The sequence below is a fragment of the Artibeus jamaicensis genome, unplaced genomic scaffold (assembly GCF_021234435.1).
Source record: "Artibeus jamaicensis isolate MK-2021 breed Jamaican fruit bat unplaced genomic scaffold, CSHL_Jam_final contig_685, whole genome shotgun sequence".
NCBI lineage: Eukaryota > Metazoa > Chordata > Mammalia > Chiroptera > Phyllostomidae > Artibeus > Artibeus jamaicensis.
Genome location: NW_026521924.1, coordinates 28,817,441 through 28,840,529, shown reverse-complemented (window position 1 = coordinate 28,840,529; position 23,089 = coordinate 28,817,441). Strand labels below are relative to the sequence as shown.

The 23,089-nt window shown below is 46.2% G+C and overlaps 1 protein-coding gene across 2 annotated transcripts in view; it reads right to left on the bottom strand.

Moving 5' to 3' along the window:
* The window catches only part of PTPN1 (protein tyrosine phosphatase non-receptor type 1), a 57,564-nt gene extending 35,098 nt beyond the window's left edge, over positions 1 to 22,466 (bottom strand). For both annotated transcript variants that reach the window (XM_037167333.2, XM_037167340.2), the window contains exon 1: positions 22,241 to 22,466. In XM_037167333.2, coding sequence (XP_037023228.2) covers positions 22,241 to 22,303 — 63 coding nt within the window. In that variant the 5' untranslated portion in view covers positions 22,304 to 22,466. The remainder of the gene's footprint in view (positions 1 to 22,240) is intronic.
* Positions 22,467 to 23,089: the final 623 nt, after the last annotated feature.

Sequence of the window (23,089 nt, the reverse complement as noted above, 5' to 3'; positions counted from 1 at the left end):
CTCGGCTTCTCTCCTGTCTTCTCCATGCTTTCTAGACTCGGTTACCCTAAGAATTCTTTCTACTTTTCATTTACCAAGTGTTTCTCTCCATTTAACACACCAAATTTAGAAAATAAAAGCAACACTGAAAACCCGACCACATGTGAAAATCATGACCACTGAAAAATCAACTGACCACATATGTACCGACCAGGGTGGTAAATATATTTCTGGTTATCTGTCCCATGGAGGGGGGTTCAGTGAAAAAGTCAGACAATCTATTACCATCTGAAAAGAATATTCATTCAAGAGTAAGAACAAGGGTCTCAAAGCCTCCTTTATGACGGGCACTTTCCCTGTACATTTGTTCTTCTACTGCACTCTGCTTGGATGACAGGCAACTTGTCATTTCTACCACTGTTAGGCCCTTTTCAGAGAGGCTGACACTTTGGCCCACTCTGGATGGCACTAGATGGCTCTCTCTCTCTTGGCTGGAAACCACCCAGAGTATCTTTCAGCCGCCAACCCAGACACTACAGACTTGGTAAACTGTCTACACTGGTCAACAGGCTAGGAAAGTCCGTGCAGACTCACAACTCTGTTTGCAATCTAGTTGTTTCTCTTATAAGTAGGTGCTTCTTAAACAGGCTTAAAGAGAACACACAAGCCCAGTTTGAGGGATATATGGTAAGGGGAGGGAATGCTTAAAAAAATCACATTAAAAACAGCATTACTAATACAATGATCTATAGAAAACAACGCACGCACGAATGAGTGCCAATGCAAAGAGGAAAATCTGAATAATACGGGCCAATTCCATCAATGTCAATATCTGGGCGTGACAGAACACTGTATACAGTTTTGCTCCGAGGGGGGCAAACTGTACAAGGAATCTCTTTGTATTAGTTCTCACCACTGCACGTGAATCTACAAGTATCTCAGTGGAAAATTCACTGAAAATATGACTGTCAGAATACAACAAAACGTGTGCAGCACTTATCATGTGCAGTGATAGGATGAAGAAAAATTTTGTTTTCCACAGTAAACATTCCATTTGATAATAAGATACATTATATGATTAGAAAGATAAGAATGCTCAACAAAAGGGGTAAGGATATGATCAAGACTTGAAACAGGTAAAAACTATTTTATCAAACCTCAAAGAATTTGAGTAAAGTGATTATAGGAGTGTTTAACAAATCATGGGATTCTGATATAAGATAAATTCTTAAATTTAATTTTATTTTTTAGAGACTGTTATTACTTATTTTTAGAGGGAGGAGAAGAGAGGGAGAAAGAGAGGGAAGGAAACATCAATGTGTGGTTGCCTCTCGTGCGCTCCCCACCGGGGACCTGGCCCACAACCCAGGCACGTGCCCTGACTGGGAACCAAACCGGTGACCCTTTGGTTCACAGGCTGGCACTCGACCCACTGAGCCACACCAGCCAGGGAAAATTCTTGATTTTTAAATACTGAATGAACTGAGAGGAAGTACTACTTTGCACCAGTGAATAATTAACGCCCCACAGTCATTACCTGAGGAGGTGATGTACCCTGGTGACCCACGTCCCAGCCCCACAGGCCTCCCCCGTGTCTTGAAAACGGCCAAGTCACTCCTAACCACAAGTCTCGCCCACCTGACCTTTAGGCCTCAGTCAGGCGCCCAGACACCACTGCAAGGCAGCCTGAGCTCCTGCTCCAACCCTTGCACTGCGCCTTTCGTTTTGCTGATACAGCATTTCCTCCACAATTAAATGAATCACACGCGTTATGCTGTCCTGTTGTCTTCCACTCATGAGTGTAAAAGAGACCACGAGTATGTGCTCCCGATGGTCCTTGAGTGTGTCAGCGCCTAGCACACTGCTTGGCCTCTGCTGCCGCACAATCGAGTTGTAATGAATTAAGTGGCAACATAATTTCTATGAATTTACAGATGACCATCGTAATGGGTTACAGAGAAAATTAGGAGTCTACTGTTCAGAAGTAATTGTTAGGCAGAGTATTCTCAAGTGCCAAGTCCTTCATGTGGTTTACTTACTTTCACAAACATTTCTGAAGGATGCACAAAGGTGCCCACCTTATTCGGCAATTCTGCAGTTAGCAGGAAGACAAAATTACATATAATTAAATTTAACCTTGGAAAGAATACTTTACATTGCCAGGGCGGAAGCTTTAGATACTTTAAAGCCAAGATCTTAATCTCTTTTGTTTCTCTTTCAACTTTAGCTTCCCTTTCCCTACAGAGGCTATCAAGGTGTGGTCTCATACGTCAGTGCAGTATTTCAAGAAATTTCTCTCTCCTTCTTCTCCTTTGGAGGAAGGGCAGCACATACAGTTTAACTAAGGAAGGTTAAAAGTGCATGAGATGTGATTCCACAAGGCAACATCAAGCACCCTACCTTAAGTGCTGCTGATACAAAGGTGTGAGAGACAAGACCCCAAATTCATAAACATAAACAGTTCACAGGAAGAAAGTAGCATATAAGCAACAGAATATACATATTAATTCATATAAACCATTAAGTGTTAAAAGTGCTATTTGGCATGGCAGAAGATGAATATGCTCCTTCTTGCAGCTTTCTGCAACCAAACCCTAATTTTCTAGCACCAGATGGATTCCTCGGGTGCATTAGGGAAAAGGTAATAGAGGCAACAGTGAAAGCATATTAACATCTGGCATAATACAAAAAAATACAAAGAATCTAATAGAAAAGTTGGTGTAGTGTGAGAGGCATGTGCTCCACTGAGGCAGGGCCTGCGTGCTGAAAGGCAGATGCTGGTGGCGGCTCAGGGAAGATGCAGCGCCAGTAAGGGTGGAAAGGACTCCAGCTGGAGCGTGGGGGGAAGGCGTGGGGGGTGGGAGAGGGCCGCTGGGATAGCTGGGCCTACAGAGTTGGGAGACACTTTTATCCTGATCTACCTTAAGCACTTGTGTTAGGTAAGGCCAAGGGATCTGGATGCTATACCCTTAGCAATGCCAAGCCACTGAAATTCTCAAGCAGGACAGTGACTTTGCTTCTTTGACTCAAGAGAGAAAAGATAAAAATGGAGATGCTGGGCTGAAAGGTGACTGGAAAAGGCCAGAGATGAGGAGGACCTGAACCAAAGCAAGAGAAGAGGATAAGCAGAGAATGAGGTGCAGATGCAGGCTTCAAGAATAGAGCTGGGGGGTTCGGCTGAGGGGTAGGAAGAGCCCTGGGTGTGGGCGTGGGCCTGCTTTACTTCTGCTTGTGGGGCCTGGCCTCCTGGAGGGTAGGGTGTCAGGGGCTCCCCTGGTCGCTGGTTCTTAAGTGTGCGGACTCTGGAACCAAAGGCCCATAGTAGGCCCTTTGGTGTCTCTGAGCCGTGGGGTCCTGGTCTGTAAAACTGGGATGAAAGCGGGAGCCTGTGGTTATGAGGCTGTGAGAGCAGTCAATCGTATGTAAGGGTAAATGAAAGAGCCAAGGTTACTTTAGGTTCTGAGTTAGTGCAACTAAGAACAGTAACACACACTAATTTGTAAACTTATGTGTCCGCTGATTCTATAATCACTTAATGTATTTCTAAATACAAAAAAAAAACCACCCTGAGTGGTTAAAAATATCAAGGTTACAAGACAAGATGAAGCAGTGCTTTACAGTGCAAAATACATCCTCTAGACAAAAGTGCAAGTCTACAGAAACCTGTTTTATACAAAAAGAAGGCATTAGAAAATATAAGTTTTATGAATAATCCATTTCTGATGTATTTTTAAGAAGACAACATATTTGCAGAGGTTAAAAAATGGCTTAAGTGTTTGAGTGATTTTTCTGGCAAAAACAATTCTTTTTCAGAAGAACTTCCAGTAAATGAGAGGAAAATCTAAACTGCCATTTGAGTCAAATTTGCTAAAAGCAGAAAGTGCTGTTTCACATGACAGCTTCCAGGGTGAGACAACCGCCCCTGCCCCCCCCCTTCTGTGCTCATAATTATGAAGGGGAAGAAAATGCCACAAACCCCCATCGCACTGGCCAGAGCGCACTTGTGGAACAATCTGCAGTTCTGGCGCATAGCCGTGTTTCACCGCCGCCCCACCTGACGTGTGTTTGGTTACAGTGATGCCAGAGTGAGCTTTTCAGAAGTGGTACATCAAACCTGCCTTTCTGGATGGGCGTGGGCGTGCATGGGTGCCCCGTTCTGCTGAGAAATGAGAGAGCAGCTGTGAAATCAGGGACAAGAGCCTCATGTGAACAAGCCGGGACCCTCCAGCTCTGCAGCTCTCCTCAGGCTGACTTAAAGGCACAGGCTGCAAAAGAGATTGCCCAGGCCTGCTCCCCCATCAGACAGCAGCCCAGTGCCCAGACCGCGGCTGGCTGCATGTGGCTAGGGACAAAAACGGGGTCCAGGTTGAGGGCCTGGGGGTTCGAGGAGGGCAATGGAATATTTTCGGGAGAGTCCTGGAGACAAGATGATTTGGTCACCACACTGCCAGAGGCAGGCCCCGGGCTATGGGGCCGTTCCCAGGCTGTCCCGGGTCCCGTGTTCCGACGGCCTTTGTACCATGTGAAACATGGACGGAGCCCTTAGAAACCACAAAGACGGCCGACCCACGGGCCTGCCCGGTCTTCTGGCAGGAGAAATGCCTGGGGCGGGGGGGGGGTGCTTTAGAGGGTTTTCGGAAGGAAGCACACTGGACGGTAATGTCACGAAAAGGTCTCACCTGAAAACTAATTTTAATAAGAAGTATGATCAAGGGAGGAGATGTTAGTTGTAAGAGCTGCTGTTTTCTACAAAGCAATGCCCAATAGAGGAGAACGAGATTCGAATACATGCACAGGTTTATAAAGATTGGTCTTCTGGGATTCTAGAACTTCTCGCAGCAAAATTAACACATGGTAACTCTGCCACAACACTTAATTTAGGAAACCTTTCAAAGATTATATATTTAGGGTGGAAATGGGAGGGAGGTAGAGAGCAGTGGGGGGGGGCTGGGATGGGAGTAAAAGACAGAAAACTGTACTTGAACAACAATTAAATTTAAAAAAAGATTATATATTTAGTCCAAACCCAGGAGATTCTGATAGGACATTCGGCTGCACACAAGAGGCCAAAGACCTGGTCAAAAGCAAGGAATCGTAACCAAGGGAAGAACAGGCCAGTGCCTGGTGGCCCGAGCGGAAACGGAAGGCAGTGATGAGGAGACAGCAAGGCCCAGCCAACGTCCTGGGAGCGGAATCCTATCCCCTGTGGCTCTGATCTAGTAATAACATGGGAAATTTCATATTACCTTAATAGGGCTATTTCAGGTGTTCTGCATACTAAATATGTCCGTGGGGAGCTTGGAGCCTAACCACCATTCATAACACTGACTCTACACCAAAATGTGCCCCATATCAGACAAACCGACTTTCCAACTTCTGAAGGAGACACATTTGTGTCCTGGGGACTGCCTGAACTTTCATGCTTGGTTGCTATTTTGACTGCAAGCCAGACGGAAAAGTCCATCTCAACATTGTTCCTGTGAAGTGACCCAAATAAGATGAAAGGGGACACTCTGGAGAGCGATGATCTTTGAGCCTCACAAGCCAGATAGTCCATGACACATAAGACTAGCCACGGCTTTTACCCAGCCTACGGATTTAACAAGGACTATCGGGGGATATTGAGAAACAAACCTCATGAACACAAAATCTTGCCACAAATGGACCCCGTCAATTTCCCAGGCTATTGCAGTTAGTTGTCCGGCTGTTATTAACATCTCTCCCAACTTGCTTCAGTACGTGCTTCCGTCACCCATCCTCTTCAGCTGGCACTGGGAGAGCACAGACGTGCCGTTGCACACGGAGGTCAACAGGGAGTACAGACGGACCAGACAGCAGCAGAAGCCGTTTACTGCGAGTCTGCAGTCTGTCCAATGCCATGAGGCACACAGGGCGGGACCCACAGGGTCTGGTTACCATGTCTACAGCCAGCCCCACAAGCCCCATATCCTTATAGGGAAGTGGCCCCAAGATCCAACATGTGGGTAATTGCCAGTGGTGGCTGCGGTAGCCATGGTGGGACAGAGTGGTGGGGAGGGGAAGCAAGGAAGGGGGAAAACGAGACAAAGAGTGTAATTGCGGGTGGCGATTCAGTGACACACACAGACTGCAGCATGGGGACCGAATAAGCATGTCTGAACCCAGCACGTTGGAATACACACGCTTATTGCTTCCCGCACAATCTTCAACATCTTTTCTAGGACTCCAGCCAAGACCCCAGTCTTTAAAGCTTTATTTCTACTTTGTTCTCAACTGCTCTACCTCTGGCCTTCAATCTTGTTAAAAGGCGTTTCTAGGTTGAGATGATCTCAGTAACACCGAAGACTCAGAACCACTGCTCTAACGCACACGAAATGTCCATTCCACTTAAACTCAGTCCCCCTGACGAAAGGCGGTCCTGGGGCTTCAGGAAAGCGGCGCATCTGGAGGAAAGTAAGCTGGACTGAGGAGAAAAAAGGGTTCCCGCCCAGGCACAGGTCGGCCTTGGGACTGCTTCATGGTGGGCCTCCATTCCCCTGAAAAACAATCCTTGCCCCCAGTCATTTACCACGATGACTCGTCTTTAAATTCGGTAACCGAAAAGTAATCTTCAAATTGTGAAGCTAAGTGCTTTTATTCTAAATTCAATTACATGCACATAAAAATTCCAGTTTAAAAAACGAAACTAAAAAAATAAGTCGAATAGAATAAGAAGCCAAACTAACCCTAAATATTCACCAGACTAGACCTGTCCTTCTGCTCTAAGCTATAAAGCCAACTTGCCAAGGCAAGAACCAGGCTTCTCCATTTATTTTTATTCTTCTCCACTCAAAAACCACTCATTCTGTAAGATCCAGAAGGTGAGGGAAAAGTTGAAACCCACAAATAATAATCTTCAGGGCTGAACTAAAAACAATATTAAGGAGAAAAGTTAAAAACAAAAACACTGATTTTGTTTCAGATGCAAATGCTTCACCTGCCCAGACTTTTTTGCTGTGAACTTTTTGGCAAGATCAAAATCTCAGGAAATTCCAAACAAATGAAACTCTAAAGGCAAATTACAAAAAAGGGCCTAACTTTAGAGCCCAAACATGCTCCTCCCATTCTCGGCTGGCCCCTCACTTTCAGAGAGGACCACTAAACGAACCACAGAATCATATGCTCACAAGAGCTCTGCTTCCTGCAAGTCGCCGGCTCTCTGGCTTTGAATAGATGCCTCTATTTCCTGTCGGCATTGGTCAGTCCTAGCCACCAAACCTAGGAAGTTTGAACAAGAAACACTCTCGTACCACTGGCTCTGCTACACTTGGCCAGCACTCTGAAACACAAGAGCTAAGAAACCACAGGGAAACCGCCCCTCCAGAGAGGCACGGTCTGTGCATGGAACCGAGACAGAGCAGGTGGGGCAGACAAGGCTGGATTATGGATGAGACTCAGTTCCGTCATCCACATCTGGAACTAGGCCCACTGGAAGGAGGGCCGACTACACACACGCCACCCCGAGGGAGACTCGGAGAAGCGCACCTAGCTCTCGCTCAGAAGAGGCCTCTAATCTCACTGGGGAGGTATACCACACAGAAAAATTAACATTAAGGGCAATAAAGAAACAAAGTGTGTGCTAAATTGATGGTGAGTCAGTGTCAATGGTTCACACAACACCATAAACTCCATGACCTCAGTTTCCAATTCATGAACCTTCTAAATAGCACAACGCATGTCTTCATTCAGCAACTAGTTATTAGGTCCGTTCTATGTGCCAGGCACTGCACTGAGTAATAGGAAATACGAACGACTGAAACGAAAGCAGTCCTCCCCTTCTCACGCTGGATAGTTACTGGGCAAAGGGTAAGTAAACAGGTTATTAGGAAACAATGGATATAATCTCAGGGTAAGCACACAAAGTGCTAGGAAAGAGGGAGTACAGGAGCCACGGGAGGATCTAGGAGAGGCACCTTAGACCTGGGCGGGGAAAGGGGAGAAATCATCCTCAAATAGCATGGCTGACATGTGACTGGAAGGAAGAGTGAGAACCAGCAAAGCAGAATGTCCCAGGCAGAGAAAACAGCATATGCCAAGGCTGTGCGGGAGTCAGGGAGCGCTGACGTTTCAGGAACAAAGGTGCTTTCAGAAGCACCTTTGTGTAGGTGCAAGCTTCGAAGTGAAGGGCCGTTACTACTTTCTGTGTGAATAAATGAGACCACTGAGGAAGAACAGAGTCAGAGGAAAGAAGCAGCGGGGAGGTGGGGCTGGGGGTGGTGGTCCCCTGAGGAACTCCACCAGTAAAGTGAGAGTTGGGGCCAGTTAGAGAAAGAGAAGATAGCAAAGGAAGAAAGGAAAAAAGAGTTATGGAAACTGGGACAAGAGGACATTCAAGAAGCAAACACAAATCAACCATGTTAAAGGACATTATGAGAAGGATTCAAATTACCCACTGGATAAGCAACAAGGAAGCTAACAGGGACCTGTCAAGAATTATTTTAGTGGCTCAGTAGGGTAGAGCCTAACTCCCCTAGTGGGGAGTGACAGGGAGGTAAACAAGGGACTCAGTGACCTGTTTATTTCAAACATATTGCCTGGACAAGGAAGGGACACTGCAGTTGGAGGATGCCTCAGAACGCTTAAATGGTCCAAGTAAATTGGCAACAGAGAGGGAGGACAAAGGGCACACAGCTAAGAGAATCTCTAGATTGTGACTTGATGCATGGAGCGGGTGAGCTGGGAAGGGACAGAGAGCACAGCCACATGGCGCCTCAGGCAGTGACAAAGAAAGGCTCCCTCTCCGTGGGAGAGACGAGGCAGAGGGAACGACGGGTGGGCTTCGGGTACAACGCCAGAGCTGAGGGTGAGAGATCCGAGGTTACAGACTGGGTTTCCAGGGCTCAGTCTACCCAAGTGGGAGATTTCCTCCAGCAGCACTGGGAGCCTGGGCCGGAGCAGAGTAAGGCAGGCGGCTGGCCTGGTGCAGAGCTAGAGCGGGTCGAGTATGCCACAGCTAGAAGGTAAGCAAAAGGGCTGGAGCTGCTGGAGAGGCAGCACTTCAAGTGACTGACCAAGGTCTTAGATGTAAAAGATGAGACGCGCACTCAGGGACAGGAACGGGGCTGCTGGAATCCGGATGCAGAGACCCCAGAGATGGGGAAGTAACTGAGTGAGCACATGTGGACACGCACGAGGCTGTGACTGGAGGGAGGAGGGGCTGGGCCCCAGGACCTGTCAAAGGCACAAAAGATCCCAAGGCCAGGCCCTGCCTATGGGAAGGAGACTTCAGAACTGGAGGGCCAAGGGGAGGATGTGGGGTCAGTCAGTTGCCTGACATGGCCAAGGGGTGACAGCAGCCTTGAAACAGAGGAACACTTGTGAGCCAAGAAAATTGATTATGGGGAGTAGGGAGGGATGCGAAGGGGCCCATTTAAGATACAACCAGTGTAGTACTGGCAAGTGATGACACAACTCCCTGGTACGGCAATTCGCTGACTAGGAAAACTTGGCGGACCCCCTCTGCGACACAGGCACGCTCGCACTTTCTCTCACCCCCATAGCGAACCTGAAGAGAGCGCGTGACCACTGACCTGGGGGTCCCATCCAGAGCACAGACTTACTCTATAAAGAACACCTTTTTATAATCTTTCTTATTCGCCAGTCTTAAAAACAACTGCTTTCCCCTGCAATATCTTGGCCATTTATTTAATGGCTCTGTTGAGAGGCTTATGAACTACCATTTTTCTCCTCCGCACATGTCCTTCTGCTATGTAAATGACTCCAAAATAAAACTAGATGAAAACCCACACTTTAATCATCCCCCCCTCATTAAAAGGAAAATGGTCAAAGCTTCTTTTATTCTATTTTGTCATCTACTGTTAGGGGAAACTCTCCCCTTTTCAAATCTTTAATGACTAATAGCTGACAATTATTTTTTAATTGTTAAACACAGAACTACTTCCACATACAATCTTCACGACTGGAATTAGAAGAAGGAAAAAAGAGATGTTTTCACAACTTTAATGGTTTGCAGATATCTAATGCTGACTGCTTCTATATGGCAAGAAAAGAGTTTAGTAGTAAATATGAATGGAAAGCAATACTCATTAAGTCATTTAGAACTCTCAAGATAATTTTGATTTAAATTGATTATAAAAAGTCACAGAATTTATAATCACATCCAAAATATATAAATGCCTAAAACTTAAAGCCTATCGCTAAGCCATTAAAACTCAGATAATTATAGGTAACTTGGTTATTTTATAAGGTACTTAACCTGAAAGAATCACTCAAATAAAGCCATCTGTGTATGAAGAACTGCTGATACACAGACCACGTACTGGGATAAGCCAGCCAGGATCATTATACATATCCTTTAAAATTCACAATGAATAAATGAGACCTTTATTTTAAAAGTGTCAGCTGCAAATCAGGGGGCTAGCCACATATTTTCAATTTATTCTTAGTGAGTCAGGCTTACACTTAAAGATTCTTTAAAAAAAAATACCCTGCATAGTAAATAGAATTCTATTTTTTGCACAGAATGAAGAGAGTATCTGCAAACATACTTGGATAAGAAAAATAAAACTCTTTACACAAAATTATCAGTTCATTGCAATAAATACAATCCGACCTGCCTACAAAGTGCGACTCTCCTTGTTGGTGCTCCAGGGCTATAAAACTCACCAGCAAACAAACATTCTGGAGTAGACACCTATGCGGACGACCTCACTACATGGTGGTGTGAGGTCAGTGCCCCAGTGTAACTGCCACTATGTCACCCTATTAGATGGGTTCAGAGGCCATTACCACAATCACGGTGAGAAGTAATGGCAGAAGAAATAGAAAAGAAGGGACAGAGGGAAATATATATACACATATAAAAGGGTGGGCAAAAGTAGGTTCATGGTTGTTTATATGAAAAATAATACAAAGACGAATAAATAATGCAAGAATAAATTCTCACGTACTGACAACTGTGAACCTACTTTTGCATATCTACCTATCTACGTATCTATTTATTGAAACAATATGAGATCTGGGGGGGGGGGGGGGGATGGGAGAAGGATGGTTAAGACCTGAGGGGAAGAAAACTAAATATGCTCCTATGCTTTCCAGTTACAGTAATATAACACTTATTACGAACAGGGAAGGGGAAGGAGAAGCAAGCCCCAGATTGGGGTCTGCAGAACATACGGGGCCTGCACTTGCGTGCCCTTGGAGTTCACTTAGATATTGCTTGCACAGACTATCCCTACCTAAGAGGCCTTCCAGCTCTTCTTCCTGCCCCCAATTCCCATAAGCTACCTCTTCCTGAGTGTCCCCACAATACCTGGAACCCAGGGCTATGAGAACTCTTAACACTCTGACCTGGGATTTGCTCTGTTCAGCCCTTCTGTTGACGGGACTATTAAGTACAAAGTTTCTTAAAGACAAGGACCAGAGCTTGCTCCACTCACTCCCACTAGCTAGCACAGAAGCTGGCCCCCAGGACCCGCTTGTGTACTTGCCAAGTAACTCAAGGAGTGCATGCTGCCTGCGAGCAGCTTCCGATCTAGAACAGAGGAGGAAATGGAGGAGAGACGAAACGCTTCGAGGAGAAGCAGCTCTTCAGTTGCAGGTTTTACTTTCACCTGTACAAGACAGTACAAAGGGGCTCCACCACCGTGCCACATGGTTCAGGAATGCTAGGGTGCCACGCTGGTTCTGTGTTTTTGATGCAGCTTCGGGGAGGAAGGTACAAAACCTAGAACAAAGACCTTGATTGTTTTATAATGGTAAAAAATCTTCCTTAACTATTGCCTGTTCTAATTTGTCATGTACAACCTACTTCTATGAAATAATAGATGTTCAAGAAGGATCAAAGAAAAAGCATGTCATGCAATATAGTATGTGCTTCTGTTGCTAAATGGAATAGAGACTTTTAACAACACACATCCTTTGTAACCTATATATCTATTTTACTTTTATCATGACTATCATTTATTTCACCCCCTGATAGAAAAGGTAGAGTAACCATCTAAACATGAACTCAGACAGATGATAACCAGTATGATTCCTAATCATAAAGGAAGTATATTTGGGTAAGTCATTCCTTTTTACCAATTCCCATAAGGACCACTCAATTCAATTTCCAAGTTGGTCATCAAAAATAGTTCATGGAAATAACTGAACATGGCATAAAACTACAGTCACACTCAGCTGCCCAAGGTGGAAAAAATGGTGGCAACTTCCAACTTCCTCAAAATAGCAGAAGGGGGCTGAGGATGAAAGGAAGAGGGAAAGCACCTGGGCTCCGATTGCATCCCGGAGTTTAATGTCAAGGGCACTCTCTCAGGCGTTCTCACACTAGCCACCAATCCTTTAACTCTGGCTCATCTTCCCTTGCTTACCAGGCTAAAGCAGCTTTTAAAAATTATCTTAAACATTCGTATCAAACATACGAATTATCTAACATTTGTATCAAACTCCAAGAAAAAAAATCCAGCCTGGAGTGTAACGGTGGCAAACTCAAGTGCATCCAAAGGTTGGGTAGCACACACAAGCAAGGACCATGTGACTCACCATGGAACTATAAACTAAAGAGCACATCTGTGTCTGTCCAGCAGGAGCAGTGTCCCCCTGCTCAGCAGATGACCGCCAAGCGGGGCCCAGGCAGTGTGGCTTTCAGGTTTTTCAAAAGAAGCCAGAAGTCTGGATTGGTAGGTAATTGATTCTTCCGGATTTATAAATGATGGCCCAAAACTAAACTCCTCTTTTTGTTCTGACACTGGGAGAACCAAGTGAAACATGACCGGTGGCCAATTTGTGATATCTAGGGAAGGTCAGATGTAATCTAGATCTGGGCAACGGTCAAATCTACAAACTATCCCTTCCTTTGTCCCAACAAACCACGGAGGCTTAGCACAGCCCCTCATCTCTCTCTGCAGCTGTGCAGCGGCGTGAGCAAGCAAAGCTCGCTTCAGGACAGGGGGGCTCAGGCAGAGAACATCCAGGCTATGACACCTAACTGTCCTCCTAACACATTTCCAATTAAAGGCCAACTTACGGTGCATAATAAATGGTACTGCAGGAAAGCATTCTGCACTGTGCCTGGGGCACAAAACAGAATTCAATAAGCTTCAGCTATTACTGACTTTTGTTACAAATGAGGGTAGAACAGAGACCAGACTGCACATTTCTCCACTGAATGGGAGTTTTTGAACCCATTACAAAACCCAGTAATCCCCTTTAAACATGAGAAAAATTTCAAAGAGGACCACATTCATCAATGTGGCACTGGGTGATTTTAATATGAAATTTTAAAGCTCTGCCCCACTTTTAGGTAAGGGGGAAGACAGAACGTCCAAATCCAGCCTGAGTTGGACACGAGACCCCATTTTCCCCCAAAAAAGGTTGCCCCACTTTCCTGGCTCCTCTAAGACCACATAGTTGCAGACGGAACGTTAGATCCCAATCATGCTGCAAGACTGTCTGGTCCAATCAGCACGTGTTACAGATGCCGCATGTAACCCCTTCCCGGTCCCACAGCCGTCTGTTTCCATTACCTCACAACCCCTGGAGGCATGTATGTGTTTGAGGTGGTCAGTTACGGGTAGCTGGGCAGCACATGACTACAGCTTTGAAACCAAACTGCTCTGTGGGAAACTCATAATCAGCTTTGCAGATAGACATGACCCCAGCCCTTGGGAGCAAAAGGCTCTCTCACCTAAAGGGACAGGCCAGGGAAGGGCCCCTGTGCCCAACCGAAGCCTTGCTCTGATATAGCTCAGGTTGGTCGGCAATCTTTTAAAAATCCTCTAATATCAAAAACGCCAGGGGCTAAAACCACTGGCTTAGAACAAGAGTTCCAAACCTCTTTGAAAGAATTTACTGTTTACTGAGAAAGTAGATTCACTAAGCAAAGGCATCTATGATTTGCAAATAATGTTACTATGTTTCAAACTGTCCAACTTTCAAAGCACTGAGAAGTATTTTTCGAAATGTAGCCTAGGTAGAGAATATAGATCGTGCCCTACATTCAAAATTCATCTCTCTAGAAAGCATGTTTCAATGTCAAAGGATAGAAAGCAAGCTGTGAATAGGAGACTAAAATTAGCTCAAACCACAAATAACCTAACACACTTATCACTTCCTTATGATCAACCTACAAAAATCAAACACTGAAGGCATTTACAAAACTGAAGGTGTGGTGCCAAATTAATCCTTCACCTTCAGCTGTATCCCTCCTCCTAAAATGGACCTGGTGTGTAAATGTTACCAAGAAGTGACATGTTATTAACGTGGAGGCAAGTGCAAGGGGAACCGCTAGAGCGAAGTCTGCCCTGTGAATAAAACAGCCTGCACCGTGCAGTGCGAGTGGTTAGAACGGCAACCACCTCCTCGCACCAAGGATAGGAAATTTTCCCCGCGGACCACACCCACCTCCAGCTGTGTTTCGCCCCCGGCACTAGGGGCGCACCAGCCCCCACTGCAAACCAAAGCGGGCCTCGTCTCCCACAGTCTCCGACAGCCCCGTTCAGTCCTTACTCTGACCAGCAACATCTCCCCACGAACAGCTGTCCACAAGAAGTGGAACAGGTTGCCAGAGGTTTAGTTGACAAATGTGTGTTCGTGAAGAAAAGGTAAAGGGTCTGTTCCACTGCACCCACTGCCACAGGGGCCGTCTCTGCAGGGTGACTGTTCCCACAAGCTGTCTGGGCAAGATTCAAGCTCAAGATTCGAACGAAGGGTGGAAGGGAGTGCTGAAGTCAAGGTGAGTACAGAAGCTACCACCTGCCGGTGGAGACTCAAGTGTTTCTCAAACTCTCAAATGCATTCTTATCAGCAGCTAGAAAAAGAAGGGAAAGTAGCAGACCTGGGTAGTTATTTGTGGTGAGAACAGATGAAATGAAACCCTGCCAACGACACTAACCTTCCTGGGATTTATCAAGAAAAGTGTCAGCAGCACTCGAGGACTATTTAAACATACTAAGAAACAGCAGCACGGCTGGTACATGAAGGACCATTCCTTGGAATCCCAGCGTCACAGGATATTCCAGGGATAGGAGGTCCAGCTGACTCTTCTGCGTGGCCAGGTAACCTGGTGTACTGGGGGTTGCTCCAGAAATGTGGCTTGGTGCCTGCAAACCCCATGCAGCTTAATGCAACTTCCTGATCTTGCTCCATTCTGTTTCATTCCATCTCCAAGAGCGATCCTAAAGACCCTGGCAGTGAGGAGGTGGTGTCCAGGTAGTAGAGAACAAGAATGCCCTTATCTCTAATATACTCATAAGATACGGCCTAAATCAGGGTAAAAACAACAAAACAATGTGAACAGAAAACACACAAAAAAATCCGCCCCCCCAAAAAGGCCACTGGATATCTTCTAAGAGGTCCCTTCTTTCTGCACAAAAAAGGAGCCACACAAATATCTGTGGCCCTGTGAAGGCATATTCTGGCCTTATCCCAGCAGAAGCAAACTAAACCCCGACTACCTGCACGGTGAGGTAGCACAAAGTCTGAAAGGGACAAATATAAGAGTGACCAGTGTTTAACCCCCAGGGAATGTAAAGCTAATCTGTCGCACTGTGCTAAACTGGGCTTGCATATTTGTTCTCTTGAGTGAAGTTATATTCAGAATTGATTTCATCCGCACCCATTTTTAAGTACACCCATGTTCTTAAGAGAGCTCCCACTATCTGGAATAATTACTGGATGTCCACTTTCCTGTAAGCAATTCACAACAGTGTTCGATCCTCTGGGTTAATCAGTGCTTATCAGAATAAAAACTAGCTAAGCTGTTTGCTGGAATTCAGCATGGCAATGTTTAAATGAGATTCTCCAAAAGGAAGAGAAGCACCAATAAGAGATCCATGAAGAAAGAAAAACAGGGAGAGGTGTTTCATAACAGAATAATGGAGATAGAGAATATTTTTTCTTTCTCTAATCACTAAACAATAAATTTTTAAAATACGTTTCTGGAAACCTAGCTTTGCTATGCTCATCTTATCTTTGCAAGTGGTGTTGCTCACCCACAAAAGCCACAAATACAGCCGAGGCTTTTCCTCCTTCATCTGTAAAAGAAAACACGCCTCACTCCGTCTTTGGGAAGAAACCTCTGCAGCCAAAGAGAAGCAGCCCACCCAGGACACAGACCACTTGGGCCCAGAGGTTTCCATCAACAGTGGTTAAGCCTCGACAAGGATTTAGAATTTCCTGGCACAGTACTGTATTAATAGTAGTGGGGAACATATATATTCTCCAAAGAAAATACAGGCCTTGAGTGTTACTTTGCTAATAAGCCACATTTACTTTCTGAGTCCACACTAAAGAACTGAGTTCTGGAAGCACCATGGTATACCATAAAACTCCATTGCCTTGGCAGAAACATAAGCATTCAGAACTGCTAATTGAATCATGTCACTTAAAAAAAAAAAAGACTGCAAATCATTGACCTCTAAGATGCTCTTACAATACAGTTATTACTGTGTCTGCAGTATCACTTGTATCACATCCCAGGATCAACGCACTGGTGTGTGTGTGTGTGGGGGGGGTGTTAAACTTTTCTTTGGCTATTTATTTTTTGGGGAAAAAATCTTCCACACGAAATGGTCTTGTTTCCAGTTTTCAGACATTCCACATTTACAAACTGTCAGTCACAGACTCATGGTTATGTTGAGCTGCCTTGAAAAAGGAGAAGGCAGCAGCTAGCAAACTACACAAAGTACAGCATTATTTCTAAAATGCTGGAGACTTAGGTACTTTCTTCTCAAGTACTGCAGATATGTAAACTATCACACTAGTCAAATGAAGTTTGGACCAGATGCTGGTTTCTTTAAAAAATTACAACATAAAGGGCAGCTACTCTTTACGTACCTAGCTAGGGCTGAATCTTTCGTAAATTCTCAAGAATCAGTTCCTCTATCTTTTACAGGAAAAACCACCCAATTGCTACTTAAGAGAAAAAATAACTCATGTGTCAGGGCTACTCATTTTCCCACATTACTAAATCAAATGAAGCCTACTTATTAAGAATGCTTAATTTAGTACCTCTTGGGAACAAAACAGTCAATTCTTTCACATCCTTAACTATCCTCACAGAACTCCTATGCATTTCTTAGCCTAACCGCACCCACTGATGCCCACGCATCCTACAAAACTGAGAACCCGCTGTAGTGTTCTACAAGGGTTTCTTCAGGAACACTGAATTTTCTTTGCAAGCACATTGAAGACTCTTATCATTTAAAGTGAACTTGGTGATCAGTTAGTCCAGGATAACTTTTAGAAAGGGAGGGACTGAAGCCCAAAGAAAGGAAGAGACCCACTCAGCATTGCTGGATTTAGAGCCAAGACTAGAGAAAAAGCAAAAGACTAAACCACTCTGCTGGCCTGAGGGGGGGTCTGATCAAAGGCCCAGAGTGTTAGCCTCCAGCATGTACACTCTGAAACCAACCACAGGCTGTGGACGGCTGTCACTACAGCAAACCATACTTTATATCTCACAATCAAAGAATATTTTACAAACCAACTATATGCGAAGCCCTCCTGACTTGTGAGAACAAGTCAGGAGTGATAAGGACAGAGTAATTCAACAATTCTTAGAGAGACAGATACATCACCTGCAAACTTCCCATCAAGTTCACCTCGGACCAATTACCAATGTGTTGTTCAAGTTCCTGTGAAAGGAACCAGTGGTACCAACTTCTACTGGGTAAGAAAGGCTTGAGCCTTTCTTCCCAGTCACCAAGTGGGCACATCTGGCCATGGCTCACAGTGTGGGGGCTTTCTCCGAGGGACCTCTGCCGTTAGTACTATCATCCCTCGTCCCCCTTGTGCCTCCCCCGCCCCCCGCAGAATGGGAGGTGAGAACCATGTCTTGTCTGTCTTCATACTGTCAGGGCCTGGCGAAGTGCTGACAACAAATTCAAGGCCAGCATTTGTTAGGCACTTACTTTGTGCCAGGTGCAGAGGACACTGAGATGAATGAGAAAGAGACTCACTGGCCTCAGGAAGCTGGGACTGGGAGGACATAGGCCCGGATCTAAAGAACCAGCTCCTGTGAGAGCAGGGCTTCTGAAGGGGTAAGCATGAAGCTGTATGGAGACGCAGGGGCGAGAGAGTGAAGGTTTAGCGTGAAGAGGCACACGTCTGAGTAGGGCAGGCAGGTCAGACACAGTGTGGAGCCAAGGAGTGGAGGGACGAAAGAGGGGGATGAGTCTGAGGAACGCTGCGCCTTCCAGTGTGGCTAGAACAGAAGGTACACGGAGGGGATGGCTGGAAGCTGGCTGCCATACTAAGGAACCTGGACCTTGCAGGCATTAGGAAAGCACTGGAAGCAGCTGAACAGAGGAGTGACAGGCTCAGGTCTGTTTTTAACACAGTTACCAGGTATCACATGAAGATACCCATGGCGGGACAGGGGGAGGTACGGAGAGACTTTCAGGGGCCATATTAATATGAGACTGGTCTCGCTCACTTCTAGTGCGAAACTAGAGACGACTGTAGTATTACAGGCAAAGTTTGAGAATCTGGACCCCTGGGTGGCAGCAAGGATGCTGCAGCGACCAATCGTGAAATTCCTTTCATGAAATTCAATGTATGTTCAACCACATTATTCAATACCAGGTATTTTTATAGGTTGGGCGGAGTTCTTCATGCTAAAATGCAAAATGCAGTGGGAAGGCCATGGAGCCCAACAGCAGATCATTGGCAACTAAAAACCATATGCATTACTATTGCCCGCCCCCCCCCCCACCGGCCTGTGTTTATGTACTTCCAAAAGTACAAAGTATCCCTATAAATATGCCAGTGATGTCAAACTAACTGATGATGATAGCAGAGAGTTCCCTCCGCTGTTTCTCCTTGTGCTCCCAGTTAATTTAATAGGAGCCCAGACAATTACAAAGGGCTTAACACCATTTCCGAAGCGGTGATCAGACACCTAAATTTAGTTCACTCAAACCAGGGCTAAACCAGAACATTTAGATCTAATGGGTCACTAGAGATGACTAGTACTTCCCAGTCTCTCCATGTCATTTCCGTTTATCTTTTTTTTTCTTCTAAGTGAAGTGAGTCATAGTGTATAGATCTGTCTCCTCTTCACAAAATATAGCTTTTCTCTGAAGAGAATGGTATTTAAATAAGCGCTACTGAAATTTTTTAATATTCATCTCCTTGGACTAAAACAACGTAAGGTGTGCATAGAAGTGAAAAATGTTAGTGAACCACTGAATAACTGGGTCTTAACCTAGACAGGCATTAGACCGTATTGCATAATGAAAGCAGCTATAAAGGCAAACATCAATTGGAAGAGTGGCCCATTTTACAAAGCCTGCCTCTAACATGGGCCTGCCTCAAGCCCAAAGCTCCGGTCGCAACCTCCTTGATGTGAAACAATCAAATCATTCACAATGAAAAGCAGTGAACAGTGTGGGAGAATCAAAGAATTTAGAGATGAAAGAGCAAAACACCTGACCCAAACCTTAAACTATAGGTGGAAGGCAGCTTATCAGCTATTTTCATTCTTCCAAGCCCTGTCTTCTCATTCCAGCTCCAAAAACCACTCCTTTTTCTCTTTCTGTGCTGTGTCTCCTCTTAGACAGTCAGACCAACTCAAACTCTAAGCTCACTAAGTATTACTTCCACTTTTCAAATCAGGCATACAATTGTTTCAGTGATGGAAAACAATTTTTAAAGCCGTCTACATGTGCCATCAAAGCAGACTTCTTATAGACCTATATGCACATTAGTATCTACGCTACTGATTAGCGCTAACAGGTAAAAACACAGTTATGCTCACAGGTTAAGTTTGCATAGAATCTTCACCCAATACTTTCGCTTTTCTAAACAACCATATTCCTGTGTCCAAGACTACTTTACCCCTTGTTCATTTCCCAATTGTTGCCAAGCTTTTGCATCTTTTTTTTTCTAGTTACAAAAGTTAGTGTCTGAAAGGAACTGCACTGCCTTGTTTACAAAATTTTAAGTAGAAATTATATTTTTCTAATCACAGTAGACTAAGCAAGTTCAAAATGACTTTGTATAAGACTGTCCTCACCGTGACGCCCTGTGAATTGCTAGTTTTGTTTAAACTTCCACTTTCTCCCAACCGGAAACACATTTCTTTGAATTCCTGAAAAATAATGATTTCGGTAAATTGACACACACTTTGGAAAGTCTGCTACTTTCAACTCAAGGTCATTGGAACTCTGTTTTTAAAAATGCCACACTGCCCAATAAAGAGCCACTTTCCAACTCAAAAAGAAGAGCTTCTGATTTCAATTTTAGAAAAGAAAAATGCCTGTACTGTAGAGGTGAGAAAGCCCACAATGGACAACTCTCCAAGGTCAAAAGAAGTCACCTGCAGGATCCTGGCAGTCTGTTAGCTCAGGGAATCTCAACACACAGCAATCCTGACTAAGTCTTGGAGTTCAAATGCTGTAGGGACACTTAAGAACAATGAGGAAAATGAAAGACCAACATGCTCCAAGCTCTGGCCTAAAACGGTAAGAAATCAAATTCAACCAAGAACTTTTTAGAATATGTATTTGTTGCTGACTCAGTTTTGGAATACAGATCTTCCCCGGCGCCTTCTGGGGGCCTGTTCTACTTGTATATTGTAAACCACAACATCCAGCATTTCAGGGCAAGTTTTCCATTGACAGCCACGCCAGACTCCACTGCATTCACTCTGACGTAGACACCATATCTACACATCCTCAAAGTCACTAGGAGAATTCATTCAATTACTTCAGGTAGACTAGACGTGGGATACAAATTTAATACATTTACCAATCATTCTAATAAGACCATAGTGGCTATAAATATTAGTCTATCAATAACGAATACACATTATAGTCTGAGTGAAAAGAATCCTGTCAAAGAAGCTGGATGCAAATGCACAGGAAACCAAGCTGCCAAAAAAAAAAGGCTTTTGTTAGTGGAGCATACCAAAGAATTGCTCAAAGCGTTTTTTCTTTTTTAAGTGGAGCTCAAAATAGATTTTAATACTACCAGCTGATGGATCTCCCAATTTGCCTTTGAGCCTATAAGCTGGTAACAGAATCAACTACCTTCTCCCTTTACACTAGTAACAAAATCTATTCTGTGCATCGTTTATTGAAAATACCGAGTGTGGTTTTGACTAATCCTCACAACCCCCACACTGACATTTAATCAGGAGCACATATTTTCTTGAGAGGATCTAGCTGTCTGGGAAGGCAGACCGCTTCGGGGCTTCGGGTTTTGAACCTGAGGTTTGAGAGGTATCTCAGAAACCTTCCTAAATTTTCTTTGTGACCCACCGATGATAATAACCCTCGCCGCAGATGAAGGCTGGGAAGGACCCATCATTTCAGCCCGGAGGAGAAGATGCTCATCGGGGAAGGGTGCTATTTCAGAGAGGGTAAAAATGTCAATGTCGCCTGGTCCCTGCCAGAAAGGGTAGCACTTTGGCCCCAGTGAAGTGGGCACTCCGGGCCTCGGGGCTGGGAGGATCTCCGGCCTGATACTGCCGTGGCTAGCGGCAGCTCCTCATTCAGCTCGTAGAGCGACCGTCTCCCTCCGACAGACCTTCCTTGACCCGCTTCCCCGAGGCTGCCCACCTCCCGTTGGAGGGTTTTGTTTTCTTCACAGCACCTGACACTATCTGACATTATCTGCTTGTGTGTTTGACCGCCCTATTCGACTCTAAGCTCCACGCGGGATAAAGGCTTGTCTGTCTCGTTCGAGAAACACCACCTCCAGCGCCTAAGCAGTGCCTAGCTCGGAACCGGCAAGTCGATCCCCGTCCATTAAATGAATGAACAGGAAGGGGGAAGGGGGCTGTCATCCTGGGGACTCCCGCCGCGCGCGGAGGCTGGGGGGAAAGGAAATGTGAAAGAGGGAGGGGAGCAACCCTTCCCCCCGGGAGACAAAGGAAGAGAGCCTGAGGTGGTCCAGTCTAGAAAAGGAAGTGGTGGGGGTGTTCGACCAACCCCAGGGGACAAAGAGTGGCTAGGAAGGGGGGCGGGGCCGGGGTGCGAGGGATTCGCGCTGAGAGCACAGACCGACGGCCGCCGGGCGTGAGAGGTCACCGGGCTGGAGGATGTGAGGGAAGTGGGGGATCAAAGGGGATTGTGAGGTCGGGGAGAGACGCAGGCCCACCCGAGGGACAAAGAGACGCGGAGCTGGGGGGCAGCCTCGGCGGCCGTCGGATCGAATCCTCAAGCAGCAGGGCTGAGGCGGAGGTCGAGACCCAGAGAGTGAACGGGGCCCCGGGCTTTGAGGGGTAGGTTCACGCGGCCTAAGCAAAGGGCCTGCGCGCTCCCGGGCGCTCCCGCACCTGGTAAATGGCCGCCCAACTCCCGGCCTTGTCGATCTGCTCGAACTCCTTTTCCATCTCCATGACGGGCCAGGGCGGCTGCTGCGCCTCCTCCTCTGCCCTCTGCGCCGTCTGCCGCTCTAGGCCGCGTCGCGCACTCAGCCGGGAGTCCCGCTGCTAGACTCGACTCCCGCCGCTACCGCCGCCCTAGCCGCTGCTTCTTCATGTCAACCCGGCAGCCGGAAGTACGCACCGCGCTACCTCGGGCTCCGCCCCTCAGGCGTGAGGGCCAATCAGTGGTCGAGCACGTCAGCCAGCACTTCCTCGGGGCGGAGCTAGGGAGAGGTACCAAGGGAAGCGGCCTCAGCCCCGCGAGACGCTTGCAGTGCTCGCTCCCTTCTCCGGTACCGGACTCGGGGTTTGGGCGTGCCGCTCGCCCGTTGCCTAGGCGACCGTGGGAGCCCCGCCCATAGCCCGTGGGTTTGTACGGCCTCCGTGGATCGTGAGATCAAACCTCCAGGGGGCCCGTTGAGTCACAGGGTGGCCTTGAAGTAGTCGTATGTTTCCTGCAGCTCCGGGACCCCGGCCTCAGTGCTCCAAGCTGGAGAATGGGCCTGAGAAGCATACTCCATTTCCTGCTGCCTCCCGCCTCTGGCCAAATGTCTGCTCATTTATTTTAAAGATTTTATTTATTTTTAGGGGGAGGGAGAAAGAGGGAGAGAAACATCAATGTATGGTTGGTAGGTCCCCTACCAGGGACCTGGTCTGCATCCCAGGCATGTGCCCTGACTCGGAATGCGACTTTAGATCCTTTGGTTCGCAGGCCAGACCAATCTACTGAGCCACCCCGAGCCACACCAGCCAGGGCTG